The 18,540-nt window shown below is 34.5% G+C and overlaps 1 protein-coding gene across 1 annotated transcript; it reads left to right on the plus strand.

The window, feature by feature from the left end:
• The first annotated feature begins 9,094 nt into the window (after positions 1 to 9,094).
• On the plus strand, positions 9,095 to 16,421 carry LOC133870060 (lipid droplet phospholipase 1). Its single transcript, XM_062307100.1, has 11 exons — positions 9,095 to 9,474; positions 10,640 to 10,707; positions 11,174 to 11,244; positions 11,370 to 11,612; positions 12,856 to 13,019; positions 13,142 to 13,197; positions 13,298 to 13,350; positions 13,443 to 13,563; positions 15,326 to 15,423; positions 16,020 to 16,146; positions 16,225 to 16,421. Exons 1-10 carry the CDS (start codon positions 9,338 to 9,340, stop codon positions 16,089 to 16,091), a joined length of 1,083 nt encoding a protein of 360 aa, XP_062163084.1. The 5' UTR covers positions 9,095 to 9,337; the 3' UTR covers positions 16,092 to 16,146; positions 16,225 to 16,421.
• The last annotated feature ends 2,119 nt before the right edge of the window (positions 16,422 to 18,540 follow it).

An 18,540-nucleotide genomic window follows, 5' to 3' on the forward strand; every position in this document is an offset into this window, starting at 1 on the left:
GAAACTCTTTTCCCAAAGTAGTTTAATTGTTTACGAGTTTTGTTGAGTATTTTAAGTGAATTAACTTGCTATTATATTAAGGAGAGCTGATACATGGGGGACCAAAAACCGTCCACCAACCTCTCATTTTTAATATAAAATCAAAAAAAATTAAAAAGTGTCGTCTAATGTGACATCAAATGACACTTTTTTATTTTTTTTTTAATTTAAAAATACAAAAGGGGGTGTTTATTCCCCACAAATCATTTCCCATATATTAAGAGCCGGTAGATTTCTTTTTAATAGAGGAGTGAAAATAAAAATACAACAACAAACATGAGTAGGTGATACATGGGGGACAAACAACCGTCCTCATCACCTCCTTTTTCATTTTTTAAGCAAAAAAAAATCAAAATTTGTCGACATCAAAGGACAAATTTATATATTTTTTTTTATTAAAAAAAAAACAAAAGAGGGTGATGGGGGACGGTTGTTTGTCCACTACCTATCATTTTTCCAACAAACAAAGGAAGAGAATTGCACATAACCAAAATAAAGGCTAAAGAATAACATAATCCATTGCAACAATCCATTCTACAATCTTAGAGAGAATCTTTAAGATGGAAGGACTAAACGAACAAGTTGGCAATATTAAGAGCCGTTAGTTAAATTAAGAGTGATCATATTTCCACTTCACAGTTACTTAAAAGGGTGGAACCAATTCAATTTTTAAGAAACCAATTCATCTCTAGTTCATTTGAACTCGACCGCGTGCATGAAAATGTAATGTAGAAGAAGCCAATTATGACCCCCACTTTAATAATTGCCGTCCCATTATATTACTTTGATAATTTATCATATATATATATATATATAATGTAGTCGAGGATGCGTTTCTGCATTAATAACAACTCATGTTTGGCAATTGACAATGTGGGGGAGATTCCCTTTCCCCCATTAAAAAGAAGAAGAAGAAGAAGAAGAAAGGGGGAAAAAGAAGAAAAAGAGAAATAAAATCAGATGAGATTAGACATCGGCTTTGATTAATCCGAGTCAGGGGTTGGCCGGAAGCTCTGATGTCCGAGGAGAGACATCAATTGTTACAAAGAAGGACGAGTGTATTAATTGCAAGAGATTACTTCATTTATTAAGATCTAATCAATTTGTTACAATTTGTCGTCGCCTCCAAAAATAAGAACAATGAAGGCATATGATATGACTCGCAACCTCAATCTGCCCCCAAAAGGTGAAGCCGAAGACTAAGATGACATTGAATCGACACCTCCCGAGCGGTTAGTACGAAGAACTATTTAAAGAAAAGATTTTAAAGATCCAAAGGTCCTAAATGAAAAGTACGGGAAGATGTGTGATATAAAAAGAAGACATTTAATGAGGTAATAAAGGAGCTGATGGTCACTTTTTTTTTTTTTTTTTTAACAGTGCCATCTTCTTCTTCTATTCAACCAAAGAACAATTCCCCGAAAGGGATACAAACCATATTACAATGAAGGCACCAATAACAAATCAAATGCCCAAAGGCGAGAAACAGGGCCGGAAGGCCGTCGGAGTGAGCAGAGATGAAGAATCTCTGCCCACAAAACCAGAAAAACTTGGTTTGAAGCAGCTACCCCCCGGTAGACTATGATTACAAGCTGGAATATACAAACAAACATCAACACAAACAGAAACAAACACAAACAGAAACCCAGACAGCAGACACCGGCCAGAAACGACTGCCAGAGACGGCGCGTGTAAAACACGCCCCCTTGCCGGGATCCTTCCAGGCAACAGACGACTTCCACAAGCTGAGATCAGCATCTTCCGAGACCGGAAGAACAGTTGTAGCCCACACACGCAAAAGCATAAGAACTGAAACGTCGGCGCGTGCGGGTCACGACCGACCATGGACGAACAGCACAGCCTCGAAAAATGACCATCCTGACCAGAAGAAGTCGGCCATCGCATTTGGAAAGCTTTTACTGAAGAAGAACCAGCCGAGGCTAATAGATCTGGCGTTGAGCAAAACTCCACTGGAAATCCTCCAACACCCACCGTTCTTTACGGGCCAGCACCTAGAATCACTGTTTGCCACAAGAGAACAACAGAAACAGAAAAAAGGAAAAAACCCACAACCTCCACCGGTACAAACACCGGGAGGAACAAAAACTCCTACAGCCTAAAGGCTAGGAGACAAAAACCCCATGCCCTAACGGCCAGGGGAACACTAGCACCAGGAGGAGGAGACGTGGAGCCTCCCCCCCGGCGAAACGGATCTCAACTGAGTTTACTCTCTCTTTCTGGAAAATACAGACCTTCTCTCTCTGGAAAATACTGAACGATCTTTTCTTTTTTTTTATTCAAGGAGATTTGTCTAATTTAGTCGTCGAATGAGGCATGCTGGAACCACCCCAGTGCTCCTTGGTTTTTCAGGTCCTCAGCTGGAAGAGAAGGCGGAAGATTTTCATTCGGACTTTCGTATTGTTATCAACTACCCAATCAACACGTCAATAACCGGAATCTGTTATCAACAGACAAGATGCAATATATTTTTGCAGACATTTTGTCACGTAGAGGTTGAATGAATTGGTGGAATCTTTTCCAACTAAGAAGATCGAGCAGAGACCGCCAGCAACGACAGGCGGACATGCATGAAGAAGTACTCCCCCGGCCACCATCTTATAATAATATGTTGTACGTAGCTCCTCCTATAATGCTATATGTCATATACTGCAAAAGATAAACGACAATAAATTAGGTAAATAATTATGAAAGAGAGGCCAATATATTGTATTTGTATGCATGATTGTATCTGTGTGCATAATCTCGGCTGTCGTTTTCCTACTTGTTGTCTTTTAACTGCAATATTATTATTCATATATTCAATTCTGATCCCAAATCTACAATAAATAATAATATATAATCTTTCATGATTCATGAAGGAGTTGTATTTCCAGTCAAAGGGAAACTTGATCATCATATTTCATGTGCCACCCTCTATCTCTATATATATATATATATATATAGGGACGGAGCCAGACATTTGGTTGAGAGGGGGCCAAATAAAAAATAATTTAAATATATAGTCAAAGTATAAATACAAAATATACTGGGTGGATTTGGTATCTCTTCATCTTCAAGTTTTCAACGCATTCTGAGTCTCTTTTATGTTTGGAAAAAAAAAAACTCATTTTTTCTACGGTACCTTTCTTTTCTCTCTCTCTCTCTCTCTCTCTCTTTTTCAACTCTACACTACATCATCTACAACATAAACCAATATTTCCTTTAATTCAACATGTAATATAAGTCACAATATGGTGGAGTAGTAATTTTCATTGCGTGCCTGAATCACCTATTAATCCAAAATTTATTCATCAAGGTTCCAACTCCTACAAAGATCAATATTCTCAAGATTTTTTTTTTTTTAAAATTTTCCTCTTCTCAAGTTCCCAGCACTCAAGAACGAAATTCCAAAAAAATATGCTAAGAAATTTGCTCCTCTGTTTTAGGTCTGCACCCATACTTTAATTGATTTCTATTTCTCCACAAATTATAGACCGTTTCATAAAGAACCAATTGACACAAATAAGTTTTAAAAGATTTATTCCTCTACACTTTACCAGCAAAAATTGGCCAAAATTTCTATCGGGTAGGTTAAATTAAGATTATATATACCACTGGTCTAACATATACCAAATCTGCTCCCTAATTAACTTGACACAAAAGATTAAATTAACCTTAATTCTCTTAATAAAACCACATATAATTTAATAAGAGATATGATTGGCCAAATAAACTTTTCTTTCACTGCACCATACGTCTATAATACCAGCATCATAGTAAACTCAAGAATATAAAAATAATCTTTTGTTTGGCCCATTTATGGACGGACGTTATACAAAAACAAAGAACCATTTTTTTTTTCAACTAAACTGGGGGGCCATGGCCCCTACCTGCCACCCCCCAGTTTCGTCTCTGTGTATATATATATATATATATATTAATTCCTACTTTTTTGCAAGAGTGATCGTCATATTTCATCTTGCTAGGCTGCCCACCTTCCTGTACTTAGTTTTATTTAGATTGATCTCACTGGCAACTAGAAACGGAGTTAGAAACTCTTATAAGCAAGAGCCGGGGCATGGGTCAAACAATTTTGTTGGTAGGGGTCATGAGTAGGCTATTTTTTTTTTTTTTTTACCTCACAATTTTATTTTATTTTTTTACCTAATTAGTTTTTTGTTTTTAGGAATTGGGGGGGGGGGGGGGATGGCCTATATCCACCCCCATAAATCGGTCCTGCTAGCAACACCTTCCTTATAATCTCTTCCCTTCCTTAAAGAGTAATGATACACATCATCCTCTTGTCCTCTTTTTTTCCTCCCAAAAATTGATGTGGCTCTTAAAATTACCATTGGATCAAAATCCAAGAGTGATATATTAAAAATTCAATGGTGATTTTAGGAGCCACATCAATTTTAGGGGGATAAAAGGAGGATAAGGGGATGATGTGTAGCATTACTCTTCCTTAAATACAAGAAAAATCTAAAAATTGGTCACAAAAAATTACATGCAATAGCCTAAGTATTGCATGTAATTTTCCTTTGTTGTTTCCCTAAGTATTGAGAATGTTATAGTTCTGCCCAATATATTGAGTAGCACTTTAGCTTCCTTATATATTATTTTAATATAAAATATCTCTCTCCTCTCTCATCTTTTTGCATTTCATTGAGAATTGTGTTGAAATTTTGTAAATAATGAGAGGATAGGGAAGTAAAAAGTAATTTTGTTCCTTAAATTTAAGAAAAATCAAAGGGAAGTTGTTCCTATACTGCTTCTAAAAAAAAAAAAAAAAAAAAAAACATATTAAAAAATAAGTTAGTTTGTTTTGGCGTAAAATGATTTCTGAAAAGTAATGCTACTCTTCGGTCTTCACATCCATGTCATGATTTAAGTGGTTATTTTTTTTTTTAAGTGGTTGATGTAGACGGTACGTATCTTAAAACATACTCGTCACGTTAGCTAATGTGAAATGAGTGTACGTGTTACTCCAATCACAATGTTTGTTTTAATTTTATTTCCCAATTACCTATGCCACATAGACTTCTTGTTGGTAAATTCCCCTATTTTTTTTTTTTTTCGAGAGATGGTTTAATAGAATGATGAGTAAATATCTTGCAGAAAGAAACCCAGAAGTAGTTGGATGCACATGGATATATATATATATATATTTGTTTTTTAGTTTCTTTTCTTTCTTTTTTTTTTTAATTTTTCTTTCAATATGCTTGGAACGTCATTTTCCTACAATTGAATGCATGCCCAACATCTTTAACTTTATGAGACGGTTAAATGAAAATTTTGGATTTTATACAATATGTCGCCAGCCTCGAAAAGATTAAGATTTAAGAAAAAAACAAAAAAACTAGATATGGAAAAATAGCACTAAAAACCCAAAAACAAAAGAGAGAAATCCACCGCAAGAAACTTTCCACCCCTTCCCAACCTAACCATTACTCAACATTAATCCATTACCATTGAAAGAAGGGACCAACTAGAACTTCATCCTCTAAACAACTCTACTATATTTGTTAGCCAAAAATCGTTTTCCATTAGAGCAATTGCTATACTTCAAATCTAGCAAAATCCAATCTTTCTATTAGTCTAATGCATTGGAAATTTTTTAGCTTCTTCTTCATATTAAGTATAGTAGAGTAATGATAGAAACTATATTTTTATCTTATAATTACCCTACAATGCTGATGTGACAGTAACAACTAACCCTTGAATCATGCATTGTTAAAAAAATAAAAATAAATAAGGATTGGTTGGGACTGAGACGTAAACATTGTAAGATAATTATGTGATAAAAATGTGATTAATTTCTTGCATTACTCAATACAGTAAGAGTAATGTTACATACTACATTTTTTTTTTTCACAACTATTCTATAATATTGATGTGACAGTCTCAACTAACCATTGGATCCGTCTTTGTTAAAAAATAAAAAAATAAGGATTAATTGGGACTGCCATTTCAATATTGTGGGATAGTTATGTGATAAAAATATAGTATATAGCATTACTCATACAATATTATAACATAAAGTAATGCTACTCTTCATACTCATTTCATACTGGCTTAAGTGATGTGTTTTAAGTGGAATTTATTTATTTATTTATTTTTTTTAAAAAAAAAAGTAACTGACATAAAAAACCAGTTAAAACATGTCATGTCAGCCTGAATAAAATGAGTGTGAAAAGTAGTATTAGCCTTAACATTAAACTTATATATGATCATATCTTAGATTAAACAAGTTTTTTTTTTTTTTTTTTTAGCATTTTTCATTTTCTAAATTGATATATGCACACTCTTTCATAGCCCTTTCACACAACTTTTGAAGTGAGAGATCTTAAATCGACCTCACGGAACCATTACTTTTTGCTCTAATATGTTGGCCGACATTCCATATGGTCGAGATTCGAGAATGGGGGTGGGTTCACCATCATACTATGCCTCCATTATATCGTACGTGTCATGTGAACGTATAACTCTTTGGAGGATATCGACCAATCTTATCCATCCCCGTCAACTATCATCTTTAACTCTAAGGGTTTGGTGTTACGTGCATAGGTAACATAGGATGACGGGAACTTAAAAATAACGATAAATATGATAAATTTTTTTAAAAAATTTTAGACTTCTTATAAGTAATTGGAGGTCCTCTCAACTCACAAATACAAGATTTGATCATTTTCTCTGTTGAATAAAACACTACTGAACTGAATAATCTAACAGATAATACTTTCTAACAGACCCACTACCTAACAATGACTACACACGTAATAGTTAGCCTACTGGTTGAGGCTTGCGACTTCTAGCTAGGGGTATTATTTCTTGAAGTCTCGAGTTCAAAATTTTTAAGTGTTACCTCATTTTTGGGGTCCGTTACCTGGCGAAGTCCGGGTTTCAAGGCTTAATATCTTTAGTAGCGTGGGGTATTGGGTCGATGATTAGTCTAATAGATCATGGTTGAGCCTCTACGCTTGGTGACTACTACTTCATGTGGGATAGTTCAAGTTATTGTTTGGCTATATAGATAAAATTGGCCGGAAAACCCCTGATAAAAAAAAAATTAAAAAAGAAAAAAAAGGTGATGTATGTTTATTATCACCTTACATACAAAACGTGGAAGAATTCATTTCAAGTACTCAAACGTGTTTATGTGTCATTAAGGCAAAGTTAAGTAGCTTCAAAGATGAGTTTAATTACAGGGTTTAGATTCACGTAATTAGGCACCAAAAGCGAGAGAGAGAGAGAGAGAGATGTTGAAGCTCTCAGCATCGCTAGCTGTTTGATAACATGCTTGGCTAGGGGAAACGAAGAGAGTTGAGGAAATTAAATGGATGGGAACCAATCAAGTATATCAGCACACCTGTAGGTCTTTTTTTTTTTTTTTTTTTTTTTTCTTATATATATATATATATAGATGCACACCTGTAGGTCAACTTGAAAACCTTATTTCCTTTAACTATATTTTAATTATGAAAATATTTAATTGAATTTGGTGCAAGTTTGGATCAAACGAAAAAACAATAAATAAAAAAATCATGACAACTACCATAAAACCCCCCCCCCCCCCCCTTTTTTTTTTTTTTTGACGAAAACTCCTCAAAGCATGACTACTTTGTATACCAACCTCTAAAGGGCAAACCCTATTCCCGTAAGGCACCCCCAACAATCTTTTTAATCTTGTTTGTACATAAATTAAGATTATGTTTGGCTTTGTGATTTTGCAAGTAAAATATGTAAATTTAAATAAAATCGTAAAAATATATTGAAAATGTATTTTAAAAATATGTGTTTTTAAAAACACAGGATGTTAAAAGTAAAATCACAATTTTATCAAATACTTAATTATATTTTTTAAAATCATACATTTTGAAATAGACAATTTTAAATCACGCATCTTAATACTATGGCAAATCTAAACGGACCTAAAAATAAAGGGAGATGTGCTGCCCGAGATATATAAGGCGAACCATACCCCATTTTATCAGGAAATCTGGAGCAATGAGGTGTCCTTTTCAAAGTACCCAAACTGCCATCAGCAGCGTACCGACCTTTTGACGCGTGTCTTTCATGCCCGACGCGCTTCTGATCTTTTACCTTGGGTTAGGATTGTGTGCAATGTTGTTCCTTATTATAAAATGACCGGCTTGCTTGCCAATCAGCACATAAAATTGTACTTTCCAATTTTGGCATAATAAACCGATGTTAGGCGGTCTTCATTCCTTCATACATTTTGTGAAACTTTGACAACTAATATTACATATCTTTAAATTATATGGTTTTATCATTAATTCATCTAAAAAAAAAAAAAGTAAAAATTAATTTTACACCCATATACCTTCTAAAAGTACTCATTCTGAAAAAAATATATGCTTAGAAAAAAAGTCATAGAAGATATGTAATTGGTTTCCTAAAAACTACGAAATGTATTTTTATTTATAACTCTTAACTTTAAGAAATATGTTATTTGCACATTATCTTGGTGTACATAAAAAATGTACACCAAGACACATTGGATGTGAGATTCATGCATGTGGATCTCAAATATATCGGACCGGCTAATAATTCCTGTACGTTACCTTAAGTGTGTACACCAAAGTGATGTGCAAATAACACATCTCTATTGGACCCACATGTATGATCCCACATTAAATGTGTTTTGGTACATTTAATGTATACTTAGGTGATGTACAAAAGTCATTAGCCTAACTTTAAACCTAACCATTCTTCATTTCAAAGCATGCAATTCTATGATTTATGATTTATATCCGTTTAATTCTATTTATAGAGGTTAATTTAAATTATATTTGATAAAAATCATTTTTGATGTAATAACATTCACATTGACAAACCCACAATTAAATAATATATCCCAAACGCTTTTAATATATTTTAAATAAACTTACAATATATATATATATATATATATATATATATATAAGGAGTCATAATTCGTGACGTGGTGACAAGTAATTAGCCATTACAACACACCGTAGTGTAGAATCAAAGCACCAGAGCCTTTCCCCGAACTCCAAAAAATAGGTGCTTTCGGTCCGTTTCTTTCCTTCGCTCAAAGGCTCCTATCTCTCTTATTTCCTCACAAGAGTCTCACCCACCTTTCACACCCATCTTTCGCGTTCCCTCACTTTCTCTCCCAAATTTTCCCGGGAATCTCGACGCGCCCCAAACGCTGCTCCTCTCCTCCTCACTCGATCTCCGACACGCCTCCGATTCCCGATTCGTCCCAATCAATGCACTTTGCCTGAGCTTAGCTGAGCTGTGTATTTCAACTATGGAAAACGGCCACGTAGAGAATGGAGTGTGCTCCTCCGAATTGGTTAACGGAGGCCGCGACATATGGAGCTGTAAGGACTCTGATTCTTCGTCGGCTGATCATCTCGTTGTAATGGTTCATGGAATCCTCGGCAGGTCAGACTCATTTTTTTTTTTATTGCTTTAGGATCTTGAATTTCATGGAATTCTAGTTTTATATTTTATTTTTATTATTCTGCTCGATGATAGATTAATGTTTTCCTGTTGTTTTTGTATTTTTCTTTAGTTTGGACATTTGGTTGAGGTGTTCATTTTTCGAAATTGAAGGGTTTTTTCTGTTTTTTTTTTCCCCCCTAATGAGTTGATTTTTTTTCCTTGTTACTTTTGTTAAATATTTCCTTAAATTTTTTAAGTTTATTCTGAAACCTGTCATTTCTGAATTTTAAGAGATTTGCGACAAGTCTGTTTTTTTTTTTTTTCCTGAATCATAACTCTGAAATTCAGTGTTTGATTTTGTAGATATATATTTAGTGACTGTTACTTACCGTGTCATTTTTACATACTTGAAAATATATTCTTTGATTATATCCATTTTGGAAGGGGATGCCGATTTTGACTTCTACGATTGATGAATTCTCGTTTCTATTATTAACTCGAAATGTTTTTATTTTTTGAAGTTAACTTGAATTCAGGACATGCGTTAAAAATTGAAAGAATTTTGCTAAATTTTGGTAAGTTATGGTGGGGGAATTGAGTTTTTGGCTTATTGGGTTTTCCGTTTTGTTTCTCTCTTGAATTTGAGTCTGGGTTGGGTCGGTCGGCTTGATGGTTTGAATGTACACTCCACTTTTCTACGTGATACTGGAGAAAGTGAGTTGCACTTCGAATTTAAACTTGTCCATTTGCCAAAAACAGAAAATGGAAAGAGGAAACTAAGAGAAGGTAAACCCCTGAATTTATTCTACTCTTTGTTTAGTAGCTGGTAAAAAATCAGAGGAAAATGTTTAAAACAAAGAAAGAAATAAATGAAGATAGAATTTGAAACCTATTTCATAATGTTTTTGTTTCCGAGTAACAAAAAATTCTACTCAATAATGCTTAATGTGGTTGCATTAGTCTACTCAATCATGCTTAATATTGCTGTTATCTGTTATTGCATTTAGTGTAACTTCTTTGAATTGAAATTCTTTTACTTTCTTCTTCTTCTTCTTCTTCTTCTTCTTATCTTTCATTAGCAACCCCCCCAAAAAAAACCCTTCTTATTTGGAAACTCTCGAAGTTTTGTTTGTTGCTGATGGTGGTTTTATATTTGCTTATGCAGCACCAAGGATTGGAAGTTTGCAGCGGAGCAGTTTGTCAGAGTGCTCCCTGATAAAGTGTTTGTTCATTGTAAGTAGCCCTTCTTTCTCATTGTGATGCTTTCATTGGTATTCTGTTACTAATTACTGAAAAGTATTTTTTTTTTTTTTTTTAATCTTGTTTAAATTTCTATCTTAATTTTTTAGCCACTGCATATCACTTAAATGCTATAGCTTCATGACATGGACCATTTTATACCAAAAATTGTTGTGTTTAGACGTGGATATTTCCCTGTCCTGTGATTATCCTTGATGAAGCTTGAGATTTGACTTTAGTTGCTGTAATTTTATTGACTGCTTACTATATGGAACTAGTGTTAATATAGTGCTTTGCTTTGTTTGACTGGTCAAAAGTTGGAGGTTTTAGGTGTTTTGTGTCCTAGCACTGCATATAACTTAAAATATCGATATTTTAAGTTATCAAGTTCATGGGATGTCTTGCAGCATTGAAAAATGTTTGCCCAATTATATTTAAGTTGGTTGGATTTGTTTTGCAGGTAGTGAACGAAATGAGTCTAAATTGACTCTAGATGGTGTGGATGTTATGGGAGAGCGATTAGAAAAGGAGGTTGGTAGTCACAGATTTGCTACGGTTCTACCTGATATTTTGAAATTAACTAAATCTGTTTGCTTTGCTGACAAGAAGCTTTGACTGCACATCATATTGTAATTAAAAGAACTTTTGAATTCTAGGTCCTTGAAATGATTCAGAGAAAGCCAAACCTATCAAAGATCTCCTTTGTTTCACATTCTGTGGGAGGACTAGTCGCAAGATATGCAATTGGGAGATTGTATAGACCACCTAAGAGAGAAAATATAGAGGATTCTTCTACTAATAAATGTGAAGAGGATTCAAGGGGTACAATAGGAGGTTTGGAGGCTATGAACTTCATCACTGTTGCTACACCTCATCTTGGTTCAAGGGGTAATAAGCAGGTAACAAATCCTTTTTATGTCAGAAATTTGTTAACTGAGAGTTTCAAATTGTATCGACACCCAATGCTAAAATGAACTTTATGTTTGCTGAAAATAATTCTGAAGTTTTCGTTGTGCTTATCTGATCAGGAGTAAACTAGACAATGTTGTTATTGCAGTGCAATCCTTGACTTGTGGGTGGGATGGAGAAATTATAGTTTCATTAATCTGCTTGAGAAAGCATTTGCTGAGGTTGAATAGCTCGTTTTGTTTTGGCTTAGATTCCATCGGGAAAGTTTAGAGAAGATGGATCACTGGATGATGAGAATCTTTTTTGGTCAGGCTCTTGATTTTATTAATGAAAATGCTGAGAAATGTCTAGAAATTCAGAAGTCCTTACCTTTTTGGCTGGGCATGGAGTGAAGTATGATAGTTTTTCGTTTTTTTGATAAGTAAGAAACCATTCTTATAAAAAAAGCGTAAGGCGCCCCTTAGTACACTGGGAATATACAAGGAAAACACATAGTTAGAAAGAGAAAAGCGAGTGAGAAAGTCGGGAAAAGAAAAAGACAAAGGGTGGACATAAGCCGTAGTCCAAAAATACAAAGAATGGTAAAACGAGGAAAGAATCTCTTTCAAGGTACTTTCCAAGTCCTCAAAGCTCCTATTGTTTATTTTCCTCCATAAGCACCAACATAGGCAAATAGGTGCCATTTTCCAAACTGCAGCGCTCCTTGACCTTCCAGAGGACCACCAACACGCAAGCAAGTCGATAACCCATCTGTCTTTGGATAAAAGTTTAAATGGTGGCCCAATTGCAATATGCAGTTAATACCATTGTAGTTGTGGACTTATTGTTGGGGGGGGGGGGGGGGGGGGTTGGGTATAAATCAACCCTTGACATTACCCTGAATATTTTTCCTTTTGAGATAGTAATGGTTTTAGGTTTGTTCTTAGCAGGAAAAAGAAAGCATATTAGGTTGTATCAACATTACATATGACGTTCATTTGTGTGGTACATGAAGCAGAAATGAAATACTTGTTTATTTGATTCTGGATTTACATCATCAGTCAACATAATCTATTTATGATCCACTTGGTGGTATACCTACCAGATTTTCCAGTAGTTTTTTTTTGTCATAAGGAGAAACATTTTTTGTTGGGTGTATGTACCGCTCTATGTTGATATTCCTTATTAACAGCTATTCTCTATTAAATTTGAGTTGACTGATTTATGTTCCTTTAAAATCTTGGTCTTTTGCAGGTGCCATTTCTTTTTGGTGTACCTGCTTTTGAGAAAGCTGCAAATTGTGTTATTCATTTGATATTTAGGAGAACAGGTCGGCATCTTTTTCTCAATGATGATGATGAAGGGAAGCCTCCATTGCTTAAACGTATGATAGAAGATGATGGTGACCGTTATTTCATGTATGTCACTTGCACCCCTTTTCTTATGTGGATATCTTGAACGATACCAAGTTTCATGAGATGCCCTAATCAGTCAATCTGAATATGTAATTAATAGAATGACAACTAAGTTATTTATGCAGGTCTGCATTGCGTACATTCAAATGTCGGGTGGCATATTCAAATGTGGGCTATGACCGTATCCTGCTTTTTACAGTACATGTGGCGCTTGTTGATTTATACTTGAAGATTTTTGTTAAATTTACCTTTATTGTTTTCCATTATGAAACATTATAAAGATATCGTGGGCTGGAGAACATCATGTATTAGGCGTAATAGTGATCTGCCAAAGGTATTGTTATCTGCTTGAATTTTGTTTTTGTGGTTAGGTACTGGACCTTCTGATTGCAATTTAATAAACAAAGCATCTTTTTGGTTAATCAGTGGGAAGATTCTCTTAATGAAAAATATCCGCATGTTGTATATGAAGAACACTGCAAGGCTAATGATGATGAGCAGTGTGAGCCTCCTTCAATTGAAAACAAGGGCTCGGACAAGCTAGAAGGTTCGTAACTTCACTGTAAGAGAAATTTCTGTTTTGGTTGTTTATGCTAGTTTCTTTCTTTCCTTTTTTTTTTTTTTTTTTTTTTTTTTTCTTTTTTTAATAATTAGTTCACTAGTATGCTCGATAAGCATGCTTTTCAATCAACCATTCTCTATTGGCTTTATAACTATTTTGATCTGTTTCCATCTAGTTGAATGTCAACTTTTAGTTGCTTATATCTTAGACTTTCAGCAAGTTATTTGCAGTGCAGATAGCTTCTTTGAAGTTAAGGTCTATTTCATAAAGCCAAAAAAAATTTAGCAATGAAATTTTATGCTGAATCGCTAGTATTAGAACAACAAGTGCTGAAATTGTAGAGATGATCTCTGAGTGTTAAATCTAATTAAATGGTTTGATAATTATATTTTTGAAATTCTATAAGACTACTTTGTCTAGTATACTTTGCATTTGTGTTTTAATGAGAAAATGTGGTGGTGGCAACAGTGACAATTCTCATAGGAGTATTGGTGTGATAGGTGTTGGTCATATTTGATTTAATAGTTGGAAAACCAAGGTCTATGTTCATGGAGGCATCGCCAAGATTGGGAATGTTGAATTGGGTGACTGCAATATATATATATAAGTAATCAAAATATCATTAAAACCATAAAGGCATCCCTTGGTATGCATGAAGTATACAAGAGAAAATATTTAACTAGTAGGAGAAAAAGAACAAGGGACGCCTAGTATACAAGAGAAAGTCTTTGTTTTTCAATACTTCTCAATATGGTTTGCAACACCCACAGGGAGAGGAAAGAGGGACACCATTGAAGCATAAAAAGTCCTGGAACCACTTATATAGTCCTCAGACGAGGAAACAATAAATGAGTGCCTGTTGTGATAGTTTGGACACCTTCAAAGAAACAATCAACTAGTCATGTTGAAGGATGTGAGTTAGTGTCAGTAAAAAAACGAAAGGTAAGAAAGGATTGCACGGTATCTTTGATGAGGGCACTATAAATTATGATTCACCCGAAAATATGTTTTTTTTAATGAAGTACTGGAAATTTTGTTAGAATAAAAGGGAATAATTACAAAGGATGTTTACACTATATCCTCTCTAGGGATCAGACAGTGTACACCTTCTCTGTGTACACTGACATCTGTTCTGTTGTCCATTCTGAGAATTCCAGAAATCCTTACATTTTACAACTTTGTGCAAGGCAAAGCTGTAAAATTGTTGCAGTACTTGAAATATTTGAGATTCATTTCCTTAAGAGAATTTATGGATTTTCTAAGTATGTTCCAGTGCATATATCCTTGTATTCATTAAATGCATTCAGGAACTAAAAAATCAAATTTTGTACTTCTGTCAATATATGGGCAGGAGTACCCAAATCTTAATGCATGTGTTTGAAGCCCTAGTGGGATAGGAGTGGGATGAAAGTTAGTATTTAGAATTACCCTCTTATTTAACAAAAGCTGCTACTATGATCCTGCTTTAATGGAGGAAATGGGGAGGAGGAGGAGACAACATCATTTTATGCTTGAAAACATTTTAGGTTTTTTAAAGGCTAAGTTTTCTTTCTTCTTTTCTAGCTCAATCATTGTTGCTTCAATAAAGTGATTTTCTGTTACTGACTTAGATACTTGCAGAACCAGCTCCCAGCTATGATATAATCATTTGCTTGCTTGCTTGCTTTTTTTTTTCTATGTTGGTTTCTAATAATTTCTTTCAGTTTTTTCTGTCTTACAAGTTTGTGATTGGTGGTACATTGTGCAGAGGAACTTGTGACAGGCCTATCTCGCGTGTCATGGAAAAAAGTAGATGTTAGCTTTCACAGCAGCAGGCAGAGGTTTGCTGCTCATAGTGTCATTCAGGTCCTCTGTCTCTCTCTGACACACACCCCCACCCACCTACCACACGCGCACACGCACATAGGCTGTATCTGTTTTATCAGAAAATGATGACATGGAAAAGGAGGCTATATAGTTGCTTAAGATGCAATCTGTTTTTTGAGCTACATAATAAAATAACTTTATATGAGAAGGAAACTGTCCTTTTTAATCTTCCATTTTGATGGATTTATAAAATTCCTTAGCTGCTAATGCAACGGTGACGTGAGTTCTTTAGAAGCTTTTTTGAATTTAATCCTGAGTTAACGTTTTTTGGTATATGTATTTATTTCTTTTTCGCTCCCCCCTCTTTTACGTTCTTTCTTTCTGTGCTCCTAATAAATTTTCTTGCTATTTCTTTAGTAATGTTGCTGAAGGGATGATTTTGCGATGACAAATTGACAATTTTGGTCTTTTGTATCTCTTTTTATTTTTTTTTAAAAATTATTCGTATCTGGTTAAGCAGCTTATCAGCTGTTTTTGAAGCACTGAGCTTTCACTTAACACCACGTTAAAAATTCAAACTGAAACAAACTTTGATCATTATAAAGTAGTAAATTCCTTCTCTGTGCATTTTACAGGTCAAAGACCAAAGCATGCATATAGAAGGTGCAGATGTCATACAGCATATGATTGATCATTTTCTCTTATAGAAGCCTGACTCCTAGAAGTAAACGCTTGGCTGACAGAGATTCGAGGTTCTCTCAGGTAAGCGGTTAGAGATATGCTGCCAAAATCCCTATTTTTTGCCTCCTTGATTTGTGTCTGAAATTCTATTGGTTGTAGGTTGAAGGCGATTAATTCTCTCACTACACAGCAAAGTCTACTTAAATTGTGCTATGCAAGTAGTTAAAGAAATTTTGTTTATTTGTTATCCTTTTGTAATGTATATGTAGAGGCACAATCAATAAACATAAATTGTGCATTTCATATCTCGATTAATTCTATTAAAATGATATTTTGATTTTACTTTTGTTTTCATACACTATGGGAATGAATACTGGCGTATGATTTTATATCAAAGAAAAATCAAAATGAGTTAAGCAACTCAATTCAAGTTTGAGCAAGGTTTCAATGCGAATTATCACGGTAAATATTGATTTTATTTATTTATTTATTTATTATTATTATTATTATTATTATTTTCTAATTGATTTAAGAAAAAAAGTTACATGGAGATCGTTACCGCCCCTTATCCAAAGGGAAGAAAAAGTGGATGATTCTATAAAAGAAAAATGGTTAGGCTCCTCAACAATAGACTCAGAGCAAACCAAAACAGTGCTAAAATATTTACAAATAGTAGGAAATGGGACAAATAAATGATACAGTCCTTTCAAGAGGCTGCATAAGGCGGTTTTCTAAAATAAAAAAGTACATAATAAGACAAGCCTATTTATACCCACACTTGGGATCAACAACAACCATCCGAAGGAGGCTGAAGTGGTAAAAACATTGTTAAAGTTCGAAGCTGAAACTACTGAAAAGAAAAGCATCAACATAAATTTATATACAAGAGTCTCTCCTAAAAAGAGACAATAACCTAAGTAAGATAAAAAGTCATAAAAGCAACAAAAAAATCCAAAAAACTACAACAACAGAGATTGACTGGGCGGAGAGCTCTAACGGGTGGACGGTGGATAAAGAAATGGTCGACGATGGCAAATAGCTAGGGCGCCAGTGAGTGCGGTGGAGAGGCACGTGGGAGACAAAAATCATCGTAGGAACGTAGATTTAGCTTTTAAAAAACTAAATCTAAGAACTATGACAAAAATGGCCACCAACACAAGGAGGATGGCAGGAAACAGGAACGACGCGGTGGAGAAGCCAAAACAATGAAGTTGTGAAATTCTAGGTGGGATAAGTCGTACAAGACAACAGATAAAATTTCGTCAAATGTGAAGAAGATTATAGAAACCTCTGTCTAAATAGTAACAAAAGCAATAAAAAACATAAAGGAAAGAAGAGAGGAGAGGAGGAAAGAAATGTGGTCCTTCCCTCCTCCCTCATCCAGTTGAATTAAGAAGAAGAAAACCAGGTGAAGAAACGAAGAGAGAGAACAAAGCGTTTTGTGTGGAAATGAACAACCTAAAAGAGTTGGCTATTGACTGATGCAATTTGATGTTGATTGAAGCCATATCGTCCTGATAAATGAATTCAAAATGAACTTGACTCCCAAATTTTTAAGTCTCACCAAACGAAATCAAAATGGAGATTGCCTATTTAGTTGTTGTTTTGATGTTGATTAAAGCCTTATCATCCTGATAAATAAATTCAAAAGAACTCGACTCCCAAATTTTTAAGGCATTATCACCGAGCGAAATCAATATGGAGATTGCTTGTTCGGTTGCTGTTTTGAAAGCTAATTCTGTTTTCAAAACAACAAAACATGTTTTACCACTATAACAAGGCGTTTGGCTTCTTGTTTTAAAAACGAAATCAGGGAAAACAAAAATAAAAAGAAACAAGAAAACAGGAAACAAGGTCAACCTGTTACCGAAAACACGTCACATTCTCTTTCATTTGACAGAAGTCACAGAACTCACCTCCCTATTCTCTATCTTCGTCGCACAGTCAGGCTGAGAGAGAGAACCAGACCAAGAGGACTGGGTGTACTCATTCATGGAAGGCCACTGGATAATACTCATTCATGCTCATAAAAATCTATTTAGAAACTACAGTAGTGAATGTCAATTAGAATATTAACAATTTAACATAATTTACAAGTGAAATTGCAGCAATGCATAAGGTCCGTTTGGTTTATTGGTTTTAAAATGCAAATAATAAAAATATAATTTTTAAAAGCACAATTAGATATTTTTTTAAAAGTGAGAGCACAGGGAAAGGATAATACAACCATTTCGGCTCCATTGCTGTTTTAAAAAATCACGTTGTATAGTTTTCTCTGCCTTTTCTTTTGACCGTTAGAATAAATTAGTGTTTTTCAAACGCACGTGTGGAAATACTAACATCAAACTCATCCCTGTCAATGTCATCGTTGATCTCACGACTCTCCAAAGCTTTGGAAGAACCCAAAAAAGAAAAAGAAAAAAAAAAAAAAAAAAAGATTACGTGGCAATTGGACCGACGCCTGTGCCCAAAATG

This window comes from Alnus glutinosa, chromosome 6, assembly GCF_958979055.1.
Source record: "Alnus glutinosa chromosome 6, dhAlnGlut1.1, whole genome shotgun sequence".
Taxonomy (NCBI): Eukaryota; Viridiplantae; Streptophyta; class Magnoliopsida; order Fagales; family Betulaceae; genus Alnus; species Alnus glutinosa.